The following is a 22,228-nucleotide window of genomic DNA, read 5'->3' as shown; positions in this document are numbered from 1 at the left end:
GCACTGCCTGGGTGCTCTGGTGTTGCCTTTTAAGTGCCTGTAGGTGGCACAGGACTGTAAAAGGACAGGAAAGCAGGGGGTGGGGGGTTGGAATAGGCGTGGGGGGCCACTGGGAGAATCTGAGGCCGGTTAGAATCTGCTCCACTTGTAGCACTCTCACTGTCAAAGAGGAGGCCTGAAAGTGTGTACTCAGCACCAGAGATTTGAACATTAAGAATTACAGTACAAAGAGGTCCTGCCGCCACATGATAGGGAAATGTGTTAAACAGAAATACCCAGGTCTCTGCAAGGCAGGAACTTCTCAGAGCCTTTCAAGTGCCAACCGGTATGGGGGACTTGTAGGAGGGGCTGTGTTCCATGGAACCTTTGCCACTGTCGCCCTTTTTTATTTTTCTCAAGGGACAGCTCATGGAAGTTGTATACCTTGGGTTTATCCTGGGGAACAGGTCAGCTGCCTCTGCTCAGTGCTTCCATGGGAAGGTGACACAGACGTGCTAGCTTTGCTTCTTTCCTCTGAGGGAATGTCACTCCAGTGACTCTGACCCCTTCCATTTCTGCCACGGCCTTGACACTCCCAGGTGAGGGGGATGGGAGGCATGATGGATGGCACAGCCAGCGCCAGATGGAAAAGTGTACAGTAAGGCTAGCTGGCACTCAGCCAGGGTGTAACCAAGCACACAGGGTGTAGCCACAACAAGCCCACTGAGTTGGGAAAGTTGCAAGGGAAAAATGAATGCTAGGAAATTGTTCCAAGCAAATGAGCGGATGTGCCCCCTCTCTGCTTTCTGGGGCAAGCCCTGGACGAATTAGTCATTCTGGCCCCCTAGGCCTTTTAGGGTGGAGAACTACCCATGCTTCCTAGCAGGTGAGTGGGGGGCAGGTTCTATAGGAGCTAAATTAAGATCCTTTAGAGCTGAAGGGGGCCACATAGAGCATCTAGTCTGAACCTCCTCACTTAGCAAGTAAGGAAATTGAAGTTTCACATCAGTGCCCCAGCTGGGAATAGAACCCAGGACTGGCTCACTTCTTGTCTTCTGGTATTTTTGAAAAGTACTGCCTCTGATCATTTGATTCCAGGGTAGCAGGCCGTGGTGTACGGTGAGGGCACACAGCAGACGGTGCAGGGGAACAGAGTTGGGGCAGAGCTCAGGATGAGAGTGAGGGTTGTGCAGTAAGATGGGGAGAGGGGTGGCCATGGCCTCCCTTCCCTGAAGTATCACAGATGACCCAGGTGAGCAGTTTGAACATATATCTGTCATCAGCTTGAAGCTCACTCTTTCTTTCCTCCATACTTATAGGCTGCCGAGAATGAGTTTGGACTCTAATTTTTGAGACTCTCAACAAGGGTGGCTGGACCCCATTTCAGACAGTCAGGCCCCAGTCATCTATATTAGTTTTTTCATCCTGTCCCAGCTCCCATCAGCCCTGAATATTGAGCAGCACAGCAGTGAGTCCAGATTGCGGAGTGGAAGGTGGATATGCCCAACACTAAAATCAGCAGCAGGATGCCCCTCACAGCTGTCTTTTGTAAGCCCAGCTGAAAACTAAGAAATGAGCTGTGGATGCTTCATTTGGTGATGTTGCTTCAGAAGTTTTCTGCTTGCGAGAGTGTTCAACAAAAGGAACCTGTTCTCAAAATACCTTTTACCTTCAGTTCATACAGTTACCCAGACTTCACTCCTAGGAATAAACCAGCTGTTTGAATGACTATCCCACTGGTCCAATGAAGAAACTGAAGCAAAGACTGCAAGCTCACGCCTTCTAGAACTGGGACATGTCCTATGTCTGTCCCAGCTCTCTCTGTCCACATCCCCACTTTCTCCCAGATAAGGGCTAGGGAGAGCACATTAGAGCTCTTCTTGGTGCTTACGGACTAACCCTAAACCTTTTTACCAGTACCATTCTTTCTGTCACACTAGACTAAGTGTTAACAGTCCAAGGACAACTGCTGCAAAATAATAAACTTTAGGAGAAGGCTGTGGAGCCAGCCATTCCCGTCCTGGCAGCTGGGCCTGGCAGGAAGAGGCACCCGTGACTCACCATGTCTTTGATCTGGCAGTGCCCGTAGCTGAAGACAATGGCGTTGGGGGGATTGCCCACAGGCAGCATCACTGCGAAGGAGATGCACATGGTGACTGGGATCAGGGTGTAGAGTGGATTAATGTGCAGCGTTTCAGACTAGAGGAAGAGAGAATTCACAGAAGCGTTAGCAGTGACATTTGACTTGCATTTCCTGTGCTTTCAACGATGGCTTGGTGCTGGCCAACCTTGGCTGGACACCTTGTACTAGGGTTGGTTAAATCACTGCTCTCAGTGGCATGCGGTGCTGACCAAGCCAAACGTGCTCATGCTACACACTCACCATGGAAACATGGGCTCTGAATTACTCCTAGGAGGGATGTTTTATATCTTGGTGCTGGCCCAAGAAAGTGGTTTTTAAATTTTATTCTTTAGCTGAGAAATGATTTCTTCAAGCACATTCATATCTCATGAATAAGCTGCTTTGATTGAAGTTGAGATTCCTCACCCTTAGGGTACAGAACCAAGGGGCCTTTTTTCTGGTTAAGCTTGCTCGGTATGGATTTGAACCTGTCGGCTAGCCCTCAGTGTTGCCAAGTTTTAACTAAGCGTATGTCCATGCTCACACTAATGGGATGCTGGAAGACAGGGTTGGAGGGAGGCATCTGAACAATGAGCAAAGAGTTTGGGGTTAGGAAGAGCAGGAGGACTTTGTTTTGTTGGGGGCAGGGAGGAGCTTTCATTACAGATTGTGTCTGCTGCATTACCTTTGGGGTTGCTTAGCCAGGCTAAGCCCTGGCAGCTGCTCCTCCCTGTTCTATTAATAACAAAGTGTTCTGAGGTCGTGGAATGAGGCTGGCCTGGCTCCTGATTCTCAGAACCTTGCGGACACTGAACTTGGGTGGAGGTGATGGTAGAGCTGTGGTCTGGGTCCTTGTGACTGAGTACTTCTGGGAGCATTTTGTCTCCATTTTCTGTAGTTACTCCTCTGCACCTGCAGTTAGGTCTTATCTCAGGAGAGAAAGGTTGATGATCATTGTGGGAAATTGGAACCCTAGGGTCCTAAGGTTCTTTTGTTCATCCTCATTTCCATTCAGGGCTGCCCCTAAACAAGTCCTAGTCTTTTGGGAAAGGGTTTCTAGAACCTTCGCTACAGCTTATTAATTTATTTATTAACAGTTGCTATTTGAAACGATTTTTCAAACCGTGATCTGAACACCAATGATGAAGGCTGTGAAAAGGCCCAGAGGCAAGAGGACAGCGTGGAAGCTGCTCCCTGGTCCAGGCCTGCCATTTCAGACACGTGGGAGCCCTACTCACCAGGCTGCACAGGATGGGCAGGAAGATGGTGATGGTGGCTGGGTTGCTCACAAACTCTGTGACAATGGACACCAGGATGCAAGCCAGCAGGGTGACCGCCCATGGTGGGAGGCTGCTCAGGGACAACATCTGGTGCCCAATCCATGTGGAGAGGCCAGAGCTCTGCAGGCCAAGGGATGCAGTTAGAAGGAGGAAAAGCACATTTCCAATGGAACTCCTGGACTCCAGAAGGTCAGGGATGGTGGGGGCTGGAGGAACCACAGGAGTCACCTAACTACCTATTTTCAGGCAGACTGGACCTGGCGGCATTCCTGCTTTTTACGATTAGAACATTTTTGTAGTTCAGAAAATCCTTTTTTTTTTTTTTTTTTTTTTAATGATTGTACGACATATAGTCTTAGGGTTTCCTGGCAGTTGCTGTCACAGGAATGGAGAGCCACCCACCCTAATTGCCATAATCCTTAGGACTTTGCCAGATGGCTTGGCAGGGGTTGAAGATCTTTGGGGCAATCAGCTCCTCAACTTCAAGCTCATTACTCTCTCCCGCCTCTGACACTCTCACTCAAGTGTAATCCTCCTACTTTTGAAAGATTTCTCTTATCACCTGAGGAAGGGAAAAAACTAGGCATATCTTTAGATAGTAACCTTTCCTGTATTTTGAGGGGGAGTGAGTGGGCAGAGCTGAGCATTTGACGTTTTACACGAGTAATGAAAGAGAGGGGATTACAAGTCTCTCCATTTAGTGGGGAAGGCACCTCACTGGCCTGAAAGCATAGGCATTCAGAGCAACCTGTTGTGGGTTCAAATCCCATCAAGGCTGACATCAGGATCTACGATCTGCCAGTGCTTTTTGATGGCACAGACATGAAAGCATATTGCCACTCTTGAACCCTTTTCACTAGCAACATTTATACATATCCACTCCAGGAAATGCATTTTCCCATTTGGAATAATTCTTTGGGATGGAAGCTGTTCGTCTGGCAATGCTGAGGCCTCTCCCCTTCTCTCCCCAAATGAAGAGCACTGTCTGGTTTTTGTACTAAAAACCGCAGGTTGCCATGTGCAATCTCCCGCCCTCCCTCCCTCTTCTCCCTTCTGTGGTTGCTATGCTCTGATTTTTCCTATTTACCCTGGAGACTGCAAATGCAATAAAGCAATGAGGAGTAGGGCAGAAAGCAAGATGAGACATTCTATGATTCCCCAAGCTGTGAGTCCTGTTCACATTTTACAGGTAAAGACAGCCTCACTATATTGTCAGCAGGCTACTTTTCCTCCTCTTCTCCAAGTTCAATGAAAGCTCATAGACACCTGATGACTAGAGCCTTCAGAATTCTCTCTGTTGTAGCCTTTTTTTTTTTTCTTTTTTTTTTTTTACCTTGGAGCACTTCCCTTTATTTTTTCCTTCAACCGACTGAGTATTGCAAATCCAACATGTGGGGACTAATCATTTCATGTTGGTACAGAGCCTTGAGGCCCACAGAGCTCTGTAATTGTTATCTCTTGTAACACATTAAGCCCTGATCGCTGGGCAAAGATAGGAGGGAGAGCAGTTAGCTGAGTGGGAATTATATATTTTTATAAAGAAATCGTTTTACTTTTCACATTATCCAAATAGCACTGTAAGTAAATGGAAATAATTTGATGGCAGTTATTTTCCCCCAGAACTTTACACTATAATTTGAGATAAATTGACAATTTAGATGGCAAAGTTAGAAAAAAACACAACAAAGGAAGTCTTGTTTAAAACCTTGGTATGAATATATTTTATACTGTATTTTCCTCACTAATGTCAAGACTTAAATTATTTCATACTCAGTAGGAATCACATATATTGTGCCTGAATGATATTATTAAACTAGTAGAGTCAGGGTTTTACAGAAATATTTACTATCTGTCATACACACATAGTTTTGGTTAAAAAGAAAAAGATTTTGCCAGGCTAGGCTCAGCAGCCAAAACTAAAAACTGAAATTCTGTAAAGATAAGTATGACATCTGAACTTGGAATTAGAAATATTGACAGCATATATACAGCATTGATTGGAGGACTTAAGGCTTAATAGGAGCTAATAATTAAAAGAATGAAGAGTTTTAGTTTACTGCAATCCTATCTAATAAAAGGGTAATATGCAAATTAACCATCACCCTGTCACAAATATGGCAGAGCCCATAGCCACAAGATGGCGGCGCCCAGTCCTTTCAGCCCCGCTGGAGTCCCCCAGTTCCGAGGCGGGGAGGTGGCCGCTGAGAGCGGGCAGCGTGAGCAGCCTGGCGGAATGCTTTGTCGCCACAGCGACGAGGCAAGCATTTCACCCCGGCCGTGGAGGGCCTCTGGGCAGTGGGCACAGGGCAGCCGGGTTGCTGGGGGTGGGGGGGATGCTTGCGTCGTTGCCCCAGAAACGAGGCAAGTGTTCCATGCCCAGCTGCGGATGGGCCTCTGGGACGTGGAGAGCCTTTGGGCAGTGGGCGCGGAGTGGCCAGGCCCTGGCTACTAGTTCCAATATAAATGTTGACATGAGAGCCAATGAAGCCTTGTAAAAGCTTCCATACAAATGCAGGATGGTGGTTGGATCAGACGTGAGAGATAGGGCTTGGGTAATATAATTGAGTTATTCTCACCACCTCTGGAACATGTTTGAATAAGGCCAAGTGCAAACTAATGAGTCCCAAAAAGAAAACCAGCATGGTAAGGGGTCAGTACTTCTGTGGGAATAGTCAAAGGGACTAAGGAGTTTTAGTTGGAAAACAAATGATCCAGGGGGATTAGCAGATGATATTAATTTAATAATTATCACCTAGGAGAGGTTTCCAGAGAGCAGAAGCAGAACCATCAGCCAAAGACATACAGAAAACCTGAGCTGAAAGTGGAGAATAACTATTCTTTGTTCCCTGCTCAAGGACTTGCCCTGTCACCGGAGGTGTTCAACCAGGGGTGTCATGGAAGGAAACCTCACATTGGGTGGGAGATGGGGCTCAGTGTCCTCCAAGGTTCCTTCCGATTGTAGGACTGTGACATATTGACGATGCAGAGAGCAGTGGCCCACAGTGAATGAGCCAAGTTTAGGATGGGTTAACGTGTACAGAGAGGCTGGAAGGAGAAAAGATGTGACCCTTACTTAGCCTGATTCATTCTTAGGGTTGTTTTCTATTTTAGGAAGGGCCAACACTTTAGGAAATTCATTTCTTTCTCACCAGCCCCCTTTAAAAGATCTCATCCCAAGTCCTCTTGATCAGGAAGTTGGGATATTTACATCAGCTATAGCATCAATTCTCCAAAGGGGCTCAGTATATGCATATGGACTGACTGAGGAACAGTCTGAGGGGTGTCACTGGGGGCATCTCTGGGCCCTTACAGACCTCTCCTATCATCCCTGTCATCCGCAGAAGGTGATGGTTACAGAATCCAGCACACCTTGCGCTTGTGACAGCGCGGGCCCATCAATGAGGTGTGAATGCCGCGTGCCGTGACTCCATGGCCCAGTTGATCCGTAACACTGGTTCCAGGAGCGCTAGCTTAGAAGCTCAGCGAGGACAGGATATTAGTTCCTGGCTGTACCGCGTCCCTTCCCAGTGACTTGGGTGAACATTCACCTCTCCCTCAGCTCAGAATCTTCCCGCCCAGAACCATATTGATTCAGTTGGCAAAGTAGCTAGAAAAATATCCGGCCCAAGAAGAACAGAATTGAAGAGCTACCTTGCTGCCAGAAGCCAGGGCATAGCCTCCTCCCACCAGGATGACAATCTCCCAGGGCATGGTCTTCTGGAAGTCCTTCCACGTGATGATGGGCTCCATCCTCAGCGAGGGCTCCCGGTCCTCCCCTGGATCACAGGGAGACAGGGAGGTAGAGCCTGATGAACCGTGGTGGGTGTGATTTGTGGAGAAAGGGGCTGAACTGAGGAATCGGATGGTTTGGGAGGCTGCTCTGCTATATCTGGGCAGAATCGGAGGGCTTGGGTCAGGCTCCTGAAAATTCTGACTTGGATATTATTTGATTAGAGCCAGCCCAACGTCTCCCCTGGAACTCTCACCATCCTTCTTTTTCCCAAAGCAAGGCTTCTTCGCTGGAATCAGGAAGAGGAGGAAGCCGAGGAAGATGGAGACCGTGGCATCAGTGCGGTAGCCTTTCCTGGCAAAGAGACAAGCAAGCTGGAGGGGAGGGTCAGGAGCCCCCGGGCAGCACCAGGTCTCAGCACAGCCTCTCTGAACCCAAAGCCTCTTTGTAGGACAGTCTGCAGGGACAGTACCCTTCCTTCTTTAATGGCGATGGTTAGTGTCTGGAGGCGCAGGGCCTGGCGAGGGTAGATGACTTAGTGAGAATTTATGTGCCCACTGTTGGGGCGAGCCCCAAGAGTGATAAGCAGTTGCTTGGATAAAGGAGAATAGATGAGGATGGGTCCTCTTCCCTGCAAGGGTCACCTTTCCATGTGTGTCTTTCCTCGAGTAAGATCCTGTGTTGGAGTTTGAGGCCTGTGGCCCTGGCCCTCGGGAAGATGCAGGGCTGGGACAGGAGCCTATGTCCGCCTTTCCCTCCACAGGCCTCGGCCACTCCCTGGTCATTGTCTCTGAAGTATTGTACTGTATGGACATTTTCCCCTTTAACTCTCATAAAAACCTATGAGACAGCTGAGGTTCTAAGAGCTTGCGTAACAAGGCCAAGTTCGCACAGCTGGATAAGTGACTCAGATCACATCCCTTCTTCCTTCTCACTGCCCGCTGCAGCTGCCCCGGAAGGGACTTCACTGGGACAAAGCGCCTTCCTGGCTTCACGTCTGTCTGTCCCTGAGAGTCGGGGGAGGGGGCAGTGGAAACTGCCTGAAGAGCTTATGTGAGGGGTCATTCTTAAGGAGGGGACCGTATCACGTACTTTTCAAAGAAAGAATCCCAGCCAGGAACAAAGCCAGGCTCCCGGGTGAACCACAGCACGGTCATCAGGATGAAGAAAAATCCAGTCACCATTTCAGGGTAGCTGTGAAATGAAACAGTGACGTGGGTGACGTTCCTGCGAGCCCTGCCACTTGCTCTGCGATGCTCCTGTGTTCAGAGGTCCACACAGGAAGCACGAAGCACGGTTACTGCTCAACCACTGCACACGGGCGGAGCGGGAAGGGGCTGAGATGAGCCCAGGAAATGTTAACCGTGTTTACCAGCGATATTTAGGTGGGGAGGCAAAGAGAACACATCACACATTTCTAAGGTAACTAAGCCTGCAGACTCTGTTGGTCAGAGCAGGAATTGCCACGACTTTTTTGAGCCAGAATGACCATATATCTCAGGAGCTTTAAATTCGGTCATTCCTTTTAGCTAAGAAAATAACCAGAAATGCACATTGAAGGATTACCTATTTGAAAACATTAAAAAAAGGAAACAACCAGTGATATTCCACGACCTTGAATACATTGAAACATAACCGTTAAAATGAGGTGCATCTAATAAAGAAGTTTCCACAGCAGAATGAGTGACCAGGCGACATAATGACCATCTAATGCTAAATATAAAACTTCAGTACTGAATTTTACCAAAAATACATAGAATTTTGCACAAAGAAAGCAAGGAAGTAACAGTCTATCACGTTAACAGTGGTTAACAGTTAACATTGGGATGCTGGGAATACAAGTCAGTGTTAACTTTATATTTCCCTGTATTTTCTAAGTGTTCTACAATGAAACATGTATCCCTTTATTATTTTTTAATGGAATATTTTTTAAAAATACTTTTTTTTATCATTGATTTTTTAGAGAGAGGAAAGGAGAGGGAGAGAAGATGGAAACATCGAGCATAGAGAAACATGGATCACCTGCCTCCTACATGCCCCCTTCTGGGGATTGAATCCGAAACTCAGGCATATGCCCTAACCAGGAATCAAACCAACAATTCTTGGTGCACGGGATGATGCTCAATCCATTGACCACACTGGCCAGGGGACATGTATTCCTTTTAGAAATAAAGTTTTTTAAAATACAGCTTTGCCCTGGCTGGTGGCTCAGTGGTTAGAGTGTTGGCTCACAGACCAAAGGGTCACGGGTTTGATTTCCAGTCAAGGGCACATACCTGGGTTGCAGGTTTGATCCCAAGCCCTGGGGTGAGGATTAACAACAACAACAAAAATACAGCTTAAACCTGAATCCTTCTACCCAAAGTTGTAAATGCCAATTGCCATAAAAGGTCACTGTAGGAAAGGTGATAGAAATGGCTCTAAAACAGCTAAAATGTAAAATAAAGGAAAGAAATGGCTGAGGGTTGGTGAGTGAATTCTCAGACTCTGTCTTGGAGTCTGTATTTGATGCTGCCCGATGCTCTGTAAGTACAGGACAAAGTCCCAGCTCCCCAGGAGTCCCACTGAACCTGTGGTCTGGGCAATGCAGGGAGTCCTGGCTTTAGAGAATTCAGCCAAGAGGGTGGCTGTGCTGTCTTGTCTTGTTCTTTGTCCTCCAGGTGCACCACCTATGACACTCCACCCCCTCACCATGGCTATACATCAGACTCGGGATGTAGTGAAGGGGAAGGGCGGCCACCTGGAATCTGAGCCAGCTAGACTCTGGCAGTAAGTAGCATCTCTAAATGCCTGGATTTATGGTTGAGGGAACCTCCCCCACTTCAAAGGAATGTCGGGAGCAAGGCTGCTTCCGTGCTGGCCTCCCCAGCCATGCTTTCTCTCCTGGAGGAGAGAAGGTGAATGGCCGATTCTTACCTAATGGCTCCCAGCTTTTCATATTCCTCTCGGATCCTCTTCTCTGACAGCTCTTCCCTTTTGGTCTTACTCTTCTTGCTCAGAGAGCAGGTCTCTTTAAAACTGAGAAGGGAGAATGAGCAAAAGGATAAAGGAAACACACTTTGCCCACCGGAGATCAAGTATTCAGCAAATACTAAACGACTGGCTTGCTCTGCTCACTCTTCTCTCCACTCACACGCTCTGCCCCTCCAACCCACCCGTCATACGACTTTCATTTGCCAAGTTACACAGCCTCCCTAGCCTTCTTCCCTAGCCTTTAGGGCATGCATCTAGTATTTAATCAACTTGAAGTTACGTCTTACAGGCTTATGCAGGTTGCTTCTACATACTTGTCTTTTACATAATTAAGAATGTGATGGGGCATTTGTGTGTAGATGTTTATATACCTGTGTTACACACAGATATGTGTGTGTATCTGTCAGACAAGACTTGTCTGGGTGAAAGTGAGTGTTGGTTTTTTATTTGCAATGCTGGAGGTATAGGAGTATACAGTTATCATTGATTTGACAGCAGTCTCTGAGTAATAAAATGAATAAGTCAGCTCAGAGAGCATTCCCTGACCAATGGGAGCATTGGATTCCACGGGCTAATAGCAAAACTCCATATATCTTCCCTTTATGTGCGTGAAGCGGGTCACATTTGGAGTAGACTTCTGGTGTGAAGAAAAGGCTTGCTGACTGGATTAATGTTAGCAATAACATTGCAAGCGGAATGCCCAACTTGATATTTTGAGGGAAACGAGCATATTCCATACAACTACTAAGTATAAATCACTTGTGTCTACAAAATTAAGCCTAAGGCAACTTCTACTTATTATCCTATTTCTTTAGAAGTTAGTTGAAATTACTCTATATGCTTTGAGAGCGAAGAAATGACATGAAACACTCTTCAATCCAGACTTGCTTTAAAATGACAGTTCCCCTAACCAGTTAGTCGTAATTAAGAACATTTTGTTGTAGAGCTCATAGTGAAGTGCAGGGCTCAGGTATGTTGGAGCATCTAGGACAGATGCTCCACACAGGAAGCACGTGTTCTCCTAGGGCATTTTCTGTGGTTCCTCAGCAGCTCCCTCTTGATCGTGCCCTCCAGGGCTGTGCTGTGACCTTGGGTGAACAGGAGGGCCTCTGCCTCGCTGGTAGGGCCCTGGGACTCACTTGCAGCCCAGGAAGAGCCAGTGCATCCAGAACCAGCTGACCACCAGCATGATGAGGGAGATGGGGAAGCTGAAGAGGAACCAGGTGCCAAAGTTGACCACCTCTGCGGCTGGATACTGGCTGGAGGGGAAAGAACCAGGTCAGCGATTAGAAACCGTGGATTTCCTTGTGGCATTTTGGGGGGTAATGAGCTAAGTGCTCCTTAAGAAGATAGACAGCAGAACTATAGAAATAATAACAATATGGTAAAACATGACCTCACTTATTGGGCACTTGCAAATGTTTAGAGGCCAGCCAGGAATTATGAAGTAAGCTGAAATTATGAAGTAAGCAGCTAAAATGATATCACTGAAGTGTATATACTTTGCACTCAGGAGTTGTTTGCTCTTAATTTACATAAAGATTCTGATAAATTTCCTCATCTGGTTTTCAAGACAGCAGAGAATGGAGAGGGCAGTCTGGTATGCTTTTGGAGTTTTGATTGGGGGATACAGAGCATCAGTTCTGGAGAACTTTGGACTCTGGAGCCTCATGGAGGTTCCAGGTGTTAATTGTGCCCAATGGAGAACCAAGACTTGGTTCATCAATCCTTTATCTGCTGCTGTCTTAGGATGCTAGGGAGGTGGCTTAGGACTCCTCATTCATCATGTGGCAGAGCTGTGGCCCCCAGCCCAGATGGTGTTTCCTGGGAAGCCAGATGGACCACATGTGAGCCATGATGTTAGCCTAGCAATACCTGTGTTTCTTTACCCTTGGGCCTTCTTGCTAGGGGTGGGCATAGAGCTCCTCTAAGGAGGGAGCAGACTGTGCCCCTGTTTTCATGCTGGGCACTGCATGGAAAAAGAGAAGGCCCAAGAGCAGGCTCCCCATAGAATAGAAGCACAGGATGTAAGCATGTTTAATCTCCTCTGTCATCACAGGGACATCTACTCTTTTGCACTGTGGCTTGGTCATGGACCTACCTTTACTAATATCTGTGTGCCTCTTGATGAAGTTATGACAGCTTGTGCTCTCCCTAAAGGCCAGAGTGGGTCACTGATAGTGGGCATTGGGAAGAGGGCTTTTGGATCTAGAAGGATACCCGAGGACATAAATCATCCAGTGACTCACTGTCCTGAGCTAATATATAGAAGCCGAGGCCCTGCCCCTGGGCCCAGAAAAAGGAATGGACTTTTTTTTTTTTTTAAATTATCACTAAAGGATATGTTTGATTTTAGAGAGAGAGGAAGGGGGAGAGAGAGAGAGAGAAACATAGATTGGTTGCCTCCCATATACGCCCTGACTGGGGATTGAACCTGCATCTTAGGTATGTTCCCTGACCAGCAATCGAACCCGCAACCTTTTTGGTCTACAGGACGACACTCCAACCAACAGAACCACCCGGCTAGGGCAGGAAAGGACTTTTACAGCAGATTAAATAGACTTTTGTGGAGAAATAAAAGAGCCTATACTATTTATAGCATTTTAAAAGTGAGAATACATATACTGAGAGTAACAACTAATTTGTAGGTTTTTGAAACAGCCAAAATGAACTCTGGTGGTGGTCTGTTCACCAATGCAAAGAGAACGCAGTGGCACTTTCAGACCAGTGGGACCCAGGGAATCTCCCTTCCTTTCACAGAATCCCTATTGCCCAGGTAAGACACAGTTATGACTAAATGTACCATTTGCCACCCAAAAAGCAGACTAAGGGAATATGAATTGGCCCAACCACAAAGTGAACCAGAAATTAAAGAGCAAAAACTCAGAGCCTGTACAGAGTAATATGGTGTGAAGGGTTCATGAAGCTCAGATCCAGGGGTTTAGGTCTTAACCTTTTGCACTCGGATGTCGAGTGTGACTCGACACGGTTAGCATCGGTAGCAGCTCAATGAAAAAAGCAAGCGAGTGCAAAGGGTTAAACTTTCATTGGTCCTTTCTTCTCCCTATTCCCTCCATCCCTTCCTTATTCCTTCCTCATTTTCTTCCTGTTTCTGCTAAAATGAAAGATGTATTTTGCCCTAGCTGGTTTGGCTCAGTGGATAGAGTGTTGGCCTGCGGACTGAAGGGTCCCAGGTTCGATTCTGGTCAAGGGCACATGCCTGGGTTGCGGGCGCAGTCCAACGTGCAGGAGGCAGCCAATCAATGATTCCCTCTCATCAATGATATTTCTATCTCTTCCTCCCCCTTCCTCTCTGAATCTATAAAAATATATTTAAATAAAAAAGATGTGTTTCTTCTCTTGTCTGCTCTGGATCTCATCTCTTCTTGTTTTGCCAGTGACATCACTCTGTTTAGCCCCGTCTCTCCCAACCCTTAGTTTCCCTCTCATCTGGATCCTCTTGTCGGCACTTAGAAGTATCCCATCTTAAAAACCCCTTCTTGGCCCTACTTTACTCTATTTATTTATTTATTTATTTATTTATTAAAATATATTTTATTGATTTTTTTACAGAGGAAGGGAGAGGGATAGAGAGTTAGAAACATCGATGAGAGAGGAACATCGATTAGCTGCCTCCTGCACACTCCCCACTGGGTATGTGCCCGCAACCAAGGTACATGCCCCTGACCGGAATCGAACCCGGGACCCTTGAATCCGAAGGCCGACACTCTAGCCACTGAGCCAAACCGATCATGGCCACTCTTCCTTTATTATGCCATTGCTCTCCTCTCTTCACAGCTGACTCCCCATCTCCTCACCTCCTCTTACTCTTCAACTCACTGAAACTGGGCTTCTTTTCCAGTCTCTTGACCAAATTGCTCCTGCCTTGGTTGCCAGTAATCTCCATGCTCCCAAATCAGATGGGTACAGTTCTGTCCTTATTTTGCTTGATCATTCCTTCCTCCTTGAAACACCTTCCTTCGGGTAGAATGACACCGGATTTTCCTCTTTCCTCTGTGATACTGTTTTATTCTCCCTTTTGTAGTCTCCTTTGAATGCTTGAGCTTAATATTTGTGCCCCCGCTCCACTTACTCTATGTGTTCTTCCTGAGAAATCCCCTTCACCCATGGCTTCAATTTCCACGTGCGCACCACCAGGACCGACTACTATCTAATTTGCGGGGCTCGGTACAAAATGCAAATGTGGGGCGCCTCATTCAATTACTATTAATGAGGTGCCAACAGAGCATGAAGCCCAGCATGGGCCCTTCTGAGAAGGGCGGCCCTGGGACGGCACAGGTTGCACACCATGGAGACAGTTGCACAGGCCACAGCAAGTCTGTGCCAAAATCGAACCAAATCTATGCCGTTAGCCTTAAAATTTCTCCCGAGATTCAGAGCTGTGTCTCCTAGCCGGACATCTCCATTTCTATATCCACATTTCCTCACCTCTCCCCTCATTTAGGTTGAGGGCAACTCTGTTCCCCCAGCTGCTGAAGCCACGAGCCTGACAATTAGACCTGGCATTTCCCTCTCAGGCTCTTTCTAATCCTACCAAGGCCTGTCAGGTCTACCTCTGAATACCTCCCCACCGCACTGTCAACCAGGCCACCATCAGCTCTCTCCTGGGCATCTGCAGCCGTGTTCTGAATTGTCTTCTTGCTGCCTTTCTCATTTCTAATCCACTCTCCTTTTTAAAACAAAAAATCCAAAATGAGCTTTCCAACTATAAACCTCATCACCTCACTCCAAGCCTACAATTCTTCAAGGTTCTCATGGCCTTTCAAATGAAGTCCAAGCTCCTTAGAGGGCCTCGCGGGGTCCTTTGTGGTCTGCCCGTCCACCTTCCTGGCCTCCTTTGCCCTCTTTCATTTTCTTTTACGTGCTCTGCTCTCTTGCTCTGAGCCCTCCTACACACTGTTTGCTTTGGCTGGAAAATCTCCCTTCATCTAGTTCACTCCAACTCATGCTTCAGGTCTCTGCTTTTTGTCGTCACCTCTTCGGGGAGGCACTGGGACTGGGTGACCTCCCCCAGAGGGGCTCTCCCAGCAGAACCCTGCCCATCTCCAGTCACATTCAGCTGTAATGACTTGGTCATCTCTTTCCCTCTTGCTACAGAAACTGTTCTAGTCCCATTTTCTGCTGTATCCTTAGCACCTCGTCACATTCCTGACACATGGGCGGTTGGTAGAAATTCGTTGACTAAGTGAACTACTTACTTGTTGAAGTGTTCCAAGAAAATGAGGCTGGTGGAGGTGCCAATGATGGTGGTCAGGCCCCCGATGGTCGCGGCGTAAGATATGCTCAGAGACAGGCACTTGCAGATCATTTGGTCGTGGTGGGACTTGTACTTTCTGTTCAGTTCCTGGTTCCTGGGGCCGGACGTCGGGACTAGTGGCTTTTCCTACCAAAGGAAAATCAGTGACTCTCCAACCCAGCTCGGGCTGTCTGGCACATAAAGCATGAAAAACAGGGCACCGATATGCAGTGGATAGGGTTTGAACTTGGGAGTCAGAGTGACAAATCCCAATGTCAGTTCTACCATTTCCAACCCAGCGGCCCCTCCAAATTGCACTTTCTTCTATAAAATGGGGACAATCCTATTTTCTCTGCTAGATTGTTGTGAAGAATAGATGAAGTAATATATACAAAGCACTTAGAACACTCCCTGGCACTTAATGGATGATAAGCTATTATTATTTTTGTTGTTGTTAATGTTATTATTAATATGTCCTATCTGTTACTTAAACTCCAATTCAACTGGTTGCTCTCCACTTAGTATCTGAATAGCAAATAGAAGAAGGTTGATCTGTATAGAGTTAGAATGACATCCCTGGTTGGGACATGACTAAAAAATAAGCCTTGAGCCCTGACCGGTTTGGCTCAGTGGATAGAGCGTCGGCCTGCAGACTGAAGGGTCCCAGGTTGGATTCTGGTCAAGGGCATGTACCGTGGTTACGGGCACATCCCCAGTAGGGGGGGTGCAGGAGGCAGCTGATCGATGTTTCTCTCTCATCGATGTTTCTAGCTCTCTATCTCTCTCCCTTCCTCTCTGTAAAATTCAATAAAATATATATATTTTTAAAAAAAGCCTTGGATTACAGAAGGAATCCAGCTTTCATTGGGCAGAGGGTCAAAGTGTGTGACTCCCTCCTCCTTTCCTTCCTCACTCATTTCTCTTTTGTGCCTACTGATGTTTACTCCCCACTGTCCCCTCCTCCTTGCATATAAGCCTCAGTCTTGCCATGGTCCTCTCAGGCCCTGCTTGGTCCAGATGATGGCTGTTCAGGGTCACAGGTTGCTGACCTCTGGCCTCAATTGTGAACTATAGAAGCAAGTGACGCCATCCCCCTCTAGGCTTGACCGTCCCTCATGAGTCTTTATGAGATTAGGAACAGCCTGGTGCAAATGTCAGGCCAGCTCAAAGGACAAGGCCACATTGCCACATTTCTCAAAGCCCTTAACTACTTCCCTATCTTCCTAAGAGGGCCCAGGTACTTCTGGATTTTTCCAGACCTTCCTGAAAGATTCATTGATTGTCAGAGCTGTAAGAGACCTCAGAGATTCTCCAGTCCAGTGGTTTGCCACGATCCTTTCTTCTAATGAAATTTTAGATGGACCTCCAATATATAAAATGTAAATGTGGCATTTAATTGGCATACATCTATTGTATACTCATGTGGTCAGGGAGACTTGGACTTGGGTACGTGATTTCATCTCTCTGCTTCATTTGAAACGGGGAGGTTCAAAATTCCTACCTTATTGAGCCAAGACAGCAGAGAAAATACTTAGCATAAGAAGTGTTTAATAAATGGCAGCAGTTATTGATGATGATGGATGGATGATAATTGCGATCATATTGATAAACACACACATTTGAATCAAAGGTTAGAAGTGGCAGTTGTGATTTTATAAAGCTTCAACATCTATTTTACTTCTGTATTTTGTTTAGTGGTATAGTATCAGAAAAATCCTCTTCTCACAGAAAAACAGTTGCCTTAAAATCTCCAGATGTTCAAATATTTGCAGAGTCCCCGAAGCACCTTTGAGGAATAGTTTGGACACCTTCTGATCTGGATCAGGCCTCAGCTTTTATACTTAGAGAAGCGGGGGCTCAGACAGTACAGTGCCTTGCCCAGTCAGCAGTGAGTTAGAGGTTTTATCTCCATGGCACACGCAGGCCGGACAGGGCTGTGGAGAAAGATGGTCTGGGGACAGCTCACTAGCTTGACGCCCTCGCAACTTTAAGACCAGTGCCCCTTGGGGAGCTCAAGGCATTTCATAAGGCAAACAGGGTCAGGAGGTGCAATTTAATTACCTGGGATGGGTGCTGCTTGTCTTGGTGGTTTGGTGTTTTCACGGGGCTGGTGATTGTGGGCGCACCATTCAGGTTCTGTCGGGACAGAGACCATGACACTGTCAGGAGGAGCATGTGGTGGGCCTCGAGAAGTGCCATTTAGCATCCCAGGGGCACCCCCGCTTTGGTACTCTGGAGACCGGAGCCCAGAGGCTAGGGAGAGCACGCAGTGAAAGCCACCCAGCTGTGCCTGCCTCCCTCCCAGGTTCCGTCCAGCCTGGTGTCAAGCGCCCCATTTGAAGAGGCTTTTGAAATTTGGCAGAATATGGCTCTGTCCTTATAGGAGGGCTTGGCTTTCTGGAACTTCATAAGCTAATGAAGAATCCTTCATGTTTCTTTAACACAAAATGCAAAACATTGTACCATGACAAAGCCCACAGTTTGCACGGATCAAGGTCCATCTGTTGGAACTGATGTGAGAAGAGATGTAAAACCGGCTTTGGGGGAGGGAAGGAGGCCGAGCAGCAGTGTGCAGGTAGCTTTGCTTTCCTCTATAAATGTCCCATTTTTGTAATAAGATTTTTATAAATGGAATCCCCCCTGAAAGAAATCCAAAAGATGAATCTTTGGCTCTTGAAAACCTGGGTGGCTGACGATTGGGTTTCCATGAAACAAGGCTAACCTGTGCTGTATGTGGCCACGCCCAGCACTCAGGGCTGGGGCTCGGAGCCAGCTCGGGGAGCACCCCTCTGTTCTCACATTCTGGGAGGCTGTGGGGCTCTAGGACAAGCTGTCAGGCACCTCTGACCCTGAGTTATCTCGGGGGACTTTCAAGTATTGCAAAGCACAGAAAAAACCCAAGGCCATACCTTGTTCTGCATCAGAGAAGTGAAGTCTGTAGTCGAGGTGCTGGAACAAAGCACAGGCAGAGGGGAGATCAGCATGGACCAGCCTTCATGCCATGGGAACTCTTCCCTCACACAGATCTCCCTTCATCCAGTTTACTCCCACTCATGCTCAGGTCTCCGACTCTTACCGTCACCTCTTCGGGGAGGTCTAATCTCACCTTAGTCTTCCTCACCTTCCAGAGGTGCTGTCCCCATTCTTAGATGTGAGACTGACACTCCTAAAGCTAACATGGTGCCTGTTGGTGCTGAGGACTCAAGTACGGACTTTGTTAGTCCTCGTATTGCTACCTGCATTTACAGCGTAGGAAACTAGGCAGAGAGAGGTCTCTAACTTCCTGAGGGCAGCAGGTGCTAAGAGGCGTGCAGGGTAGGAGCCTGTCTCTGCCTGACTGGAGGTCACTATCAGGAAAGAGAAACCTGTGAGTGCTTATCTGAGGTGTGGGGAACCAGGAGGGCCCGCACCGCACATGGTGAAAGGCACGTGAGAGCAAGGAGATGGGGGAGTTTCTGATGGCACCTGCTCCTCAGCGGTGGTTGGTCAACTGCACATGCTGAGTCTCGCACACCTGTTGGTCCCCAACCTTTGCCTTGAGTTGAGAGGAAGGTGAGAATCGAACTGTCAGCATTCCTGACATACACGAGCACTAAATGGATGTTTCTGGTTTGTCTTAGTTCTGAGAACAGCGGGTGCTGTGACCTCCCCCACTGTGAAGACAATGAGAGGTGCTGGGTCATCACTCATCCCCAGACTATTTGCAGGGAGGATGAGGAGCTGATGGGGTTGGGTTCAGAGGGAAGTGTTCTTTGGAGAGAGGCGTTAGCCTGCCAGGAGTGTGGTGAGGTTTCCTCTCCTTCCTTCCCAGATTGGGTGAGGGCAGGCAAGGGACCCTCAGACTAGAGTTCTGAGAGAAGCATCCTCACACCAGAGTTGTTGGGACAACTCGAGCTTCTGCTTTGGAGTTTGGGGACATATTTTTGTCTAGAAAAGAACAAAGGGAAGAGGTCAGTGGGCGCTGCCTGAGAGGCAGAGTGAGGAGAAGGAGCCCAGCCTGTGCTTTCAGTGCTCACCAGGCTTGTTAGGGGTGGGCACACACGGAAGGTAGCTGGGCTGGAACCACCCCGAATAGGCAGAGGCCACCCCAGAACAAAGGGCTGTGGGGAGTGAGCCGCCAGAACTCAGGACCAAGGGAGCATGAGTGGTTGTGGGGAGCACCTCACCGCTGTCAGGCCCAGGGCTATGCAGAGGCAGCCCCAGGGGACACCCCTGCGACACCTCCAGCCCAGACCTGCCCCTTTTCTTTCCTGCTCCCCGGAGAAGCCAGAGAGCAGAGTGAATTGGGGGAGGAGAGAGAGTTAACTCCCTTCCCCACTTGCTTTTACCCCTGATTCTGCAGATCTGGCTGAAGGGGTGGGTGTGAGCTTGAGGACATGGGGAGAGGCGCTGGATGACGGGGGGAAGTTTTCAGATGAGTCTGGACTAGACTGCTGAACATCTGAAAACCAGGTCGTTCTCGTATCTGATGGGAACCAGAGGAGCTCTGGGCTTTGCCTGAGCTAGCCAAGGCTCAGGGTGGGGAGAACCCAATGTGCGATGTTGGGGAGTCTACCCCATTCCATACGCTGGTTTCACTCAATGTGAGTTCTCCATTTTTTATGAAAAGAGCAAATCGCAAGTCTGAGCTCTAGTATCAATCCAGCTTTTAAAGTGTGGTATTCATCATGGAATACCTTGAGGGCCACAGTTTGACATCGAATCACCAGAAGAAATCAGCTGTGGATACATCAAACTCACATGAGTGTTTGAGATTATTTCTGCTTTTTCTAGTTCCTTCTTTTCTTCATCCCGTGGCTCTCACCACTGTCCTCTAGTCCCCTACCTTCCACCTAGTTTTTCTCTGCCATATCTAACAAGACCCTATCCAGGGAGACCATATCTATAAATTGTTGTGATTCTCTAAGAATGTCCGGTGACATCTACTGTGTGAATATTTTCCCATTGATAGATTAAACATATTATTCTCCTAAGAGGGACGTCAATGTAGAGAAATTCAACTTGGTAGACATATAGACCATCAATATACCCCCTCGGATTTAGTGTTGTCTTTTTATCTCTCCCCGATCACTGCAATACCCTGTGTTAAGGAAGTTGCCTTCAAGATCTTGGCAAGGTGCTCCCAGGTGTGGAGAGGAAATCAGGGCAAGGGGAGGTGGTGGCCTGGCAAGATGTGAGTGTGGCCTGTACGTCTGAAAGAGCTGTGTACAGGCTCGGGTACCCGCTTTCCTGACTCAGAATGGACCTGGAGAGGCTCTGCCTGGGAGGTGGGCAGTCATACTCACTCTTCATTGACGAAGATGAGTTCCAGAGAAGGCTGGCTATTGTTTACACCAAGACCTACAGCAGCAAAGGAAAGCAGGGAATGAGATGAGGAGGCTGGACCTGCCTCCACGGGAAGGGCTCAGGGGCTCAGGGCTGAGTGGGGAAATAGGGCATAAAGGCTTCTGCTGGAGCCTGGTGCATTAAGCCCCCCAGCCCCCTGAAGGTGTGGTGGGGCTTGTGGCTTGTCCTGACCCTTGAGTGTTGGGAGAAAGGAACCGTGGTGGCTGCTGTCAGTGGGGGAAGAATAAAGATTTGGCAGTTGGGGGAGGGTGTCAGGGAAGCTTCAAGCTGCACGGACTGGTATGGGAGGGAGGGAGGGAGGGAGGGAGGGAGGGAGGGGGAAGCAGCAGATGAGGGCACCGGGCTGGTATCACAGGAGGAGGGCAGAGGGGCAAAGGGCAGAGGGACTCCAGCAAACTGTACTGGTGGGCTCGGCCTCCTCGGTGTTGGAGTTGCTGGCCATGAGCTGGTCCTCCTCGGCATTGACCAGCTCCTGCAGGACGGCCTCCACGATGGGCATCACCATGGCGGTGGTGGACGTGTTGGAGAGCCACATGGAGAGCAGCGTGGTGCAGCTCATGAAGCAGAGCAGCAGCCTGGGAGGCAGGGAGGGCAGGCAGAGCGTCAGCAGCAGGGCAACCCCCAGCTGCCCGTCCCCCAGGGCTCCTGGGGAGCCTCCGACAGACCCGATGGTGATGGCCTAGAGAACCATGGCCAGAATTTATCCAAAAAATTGGATTTTTATGTCTTCCATTGGCTTTGTACTCCCAGGGCTTGGCACAGAGTAAACAGTAAATAAACACTTGTTGAATGATGAATGAATCACACTTCATGGGCTGGCAGCTTTAGCCGGATAAAAAGCCCTTACTTAAGCAAAGAATAGCTTTGGTCGTGGGGTCAGAGGGCATGGCCTTACCGATTGCTCCTCTCTCTGGATATTAGCTTGGGGATGATGTATGTTCTTTGTGTGGAAAGGAATTCTATTTTTGCCCTTGCAGCCAGCAGTTCTATGAGCACATGACATGCCTTGCTTTGCAGCCAAGTCACCACAGTTAGTGACCACAACATAAAGCTTACAGTCCCGCCATCCTGTCCCACTGTCAACCTGCTGGAGTCACAGACGAGTCCATATCACTGGAAGCACCTTCCAGCTCGTGTCTTACAGGGTCAGCACTTGGAGGAAAACACAAAGATAGCTCTCCAGTTATTTCTCGTTGGCTTTGAAAACATGCAGTTGTGTTTGTGCAGACATGGTTCTCATTTCCATAAGACAAGCCAACATAAAGATGACCGTGTTTATTACTCTAGCTCAGTGGTCGGCAAACTCATTAGTCAACAGAGCCAAATAGCAACAGTACAACGATTGAAATTTCTTTTGAGAGCCGAAAACCGACTTCTGCGCATGGGCCACGAAATTTCAATCGCACTGTACGTGCACGCCCGCACGTGGTATTTTATGGAAGAGCCACACTCAAGGGGGCCAAAGAGCCGCATGTGGCTCACGAGCCGCAGTTTGCCGACCACTGCTCTAGATGGAACCATTGACTGCACACCTGGGACCG

The 22,228-nt window shown here is 48.1% G+C and overlaps 1 protein-coding gene across 7 annotated transcripts in view; it reads right to left on the bottom strand.

The window, feature by feature from the left end:
* SLC13A4 (solute carrier family 13 member 4) overlaps positions 1–22,228 on the bottom strand; it is a 51,684-nt gene that overhangs the window by 5,684 nt on the left and 23,772 nt on the right. For all 7 annotated transcript variants that reach the window (XM_079785419.1, XM_079785425.1, XM_079785420.1 and 4 more), the window contains 12 exons: positions 21,090–21,262; positions 20,627–20,681; positions 18,251–18,290; positions 17,403–17,477; positions 15,304–15,488; positions 11,224–11,343; positions 10,028–10,129; positions 8,204–8,305; positions 7,368–7,465; positions 7,033–7,157; positions 3,340–3,501; positions 2,041–2,178 (listed from right to left, as the gene is read on the bottom strand). In XM_079785419.1, the coding sequence (XP_079641545.1) occupies positions 2,041–2,178; positions 3,340–3,501; positions 7,033–7,157; positions 7,368–7,465; positions 8,204–8,305; positions 10,028–10,129; positions 11,224–11,343; positions 15,304–15,488; positions 17,403–17,477; positions 18,251–18,290; positions 20,627–20,681; positions 21,090–21,262 (1,375 nt within the window). The remainder of the gene's footprint in view (positions 1–2,040; positions 2,179–3,339; positions 3,502–7,032; positions 7,158–7,367; positions 7,466–8,203; positions 8,306–10,027; positions 10,130–11,223; positions 11,344–15,303; positions 15,489–17,402; positions 17,478–18,250; positions 18,291–20,626; positions 20,682–21,089; positions 21,263–22,228) is intronic.

This window comes from Cnephaeus nilssonii, assembly GCF_951640355.1.
Source record: "Cnephaeus nilssonii genome assembly, chromosome: 12".
NCBI lineage: Eukaryota > Metazoa > Chordata > Mammalia > Chiroptera > Vespertilionidae > Cnephaeus > Cnephaeus nilssonii.
Note: the sequence above shows the minus strand (reverse complement) of the source record. Positions and strands in the feature narration are given on the sequence as shown.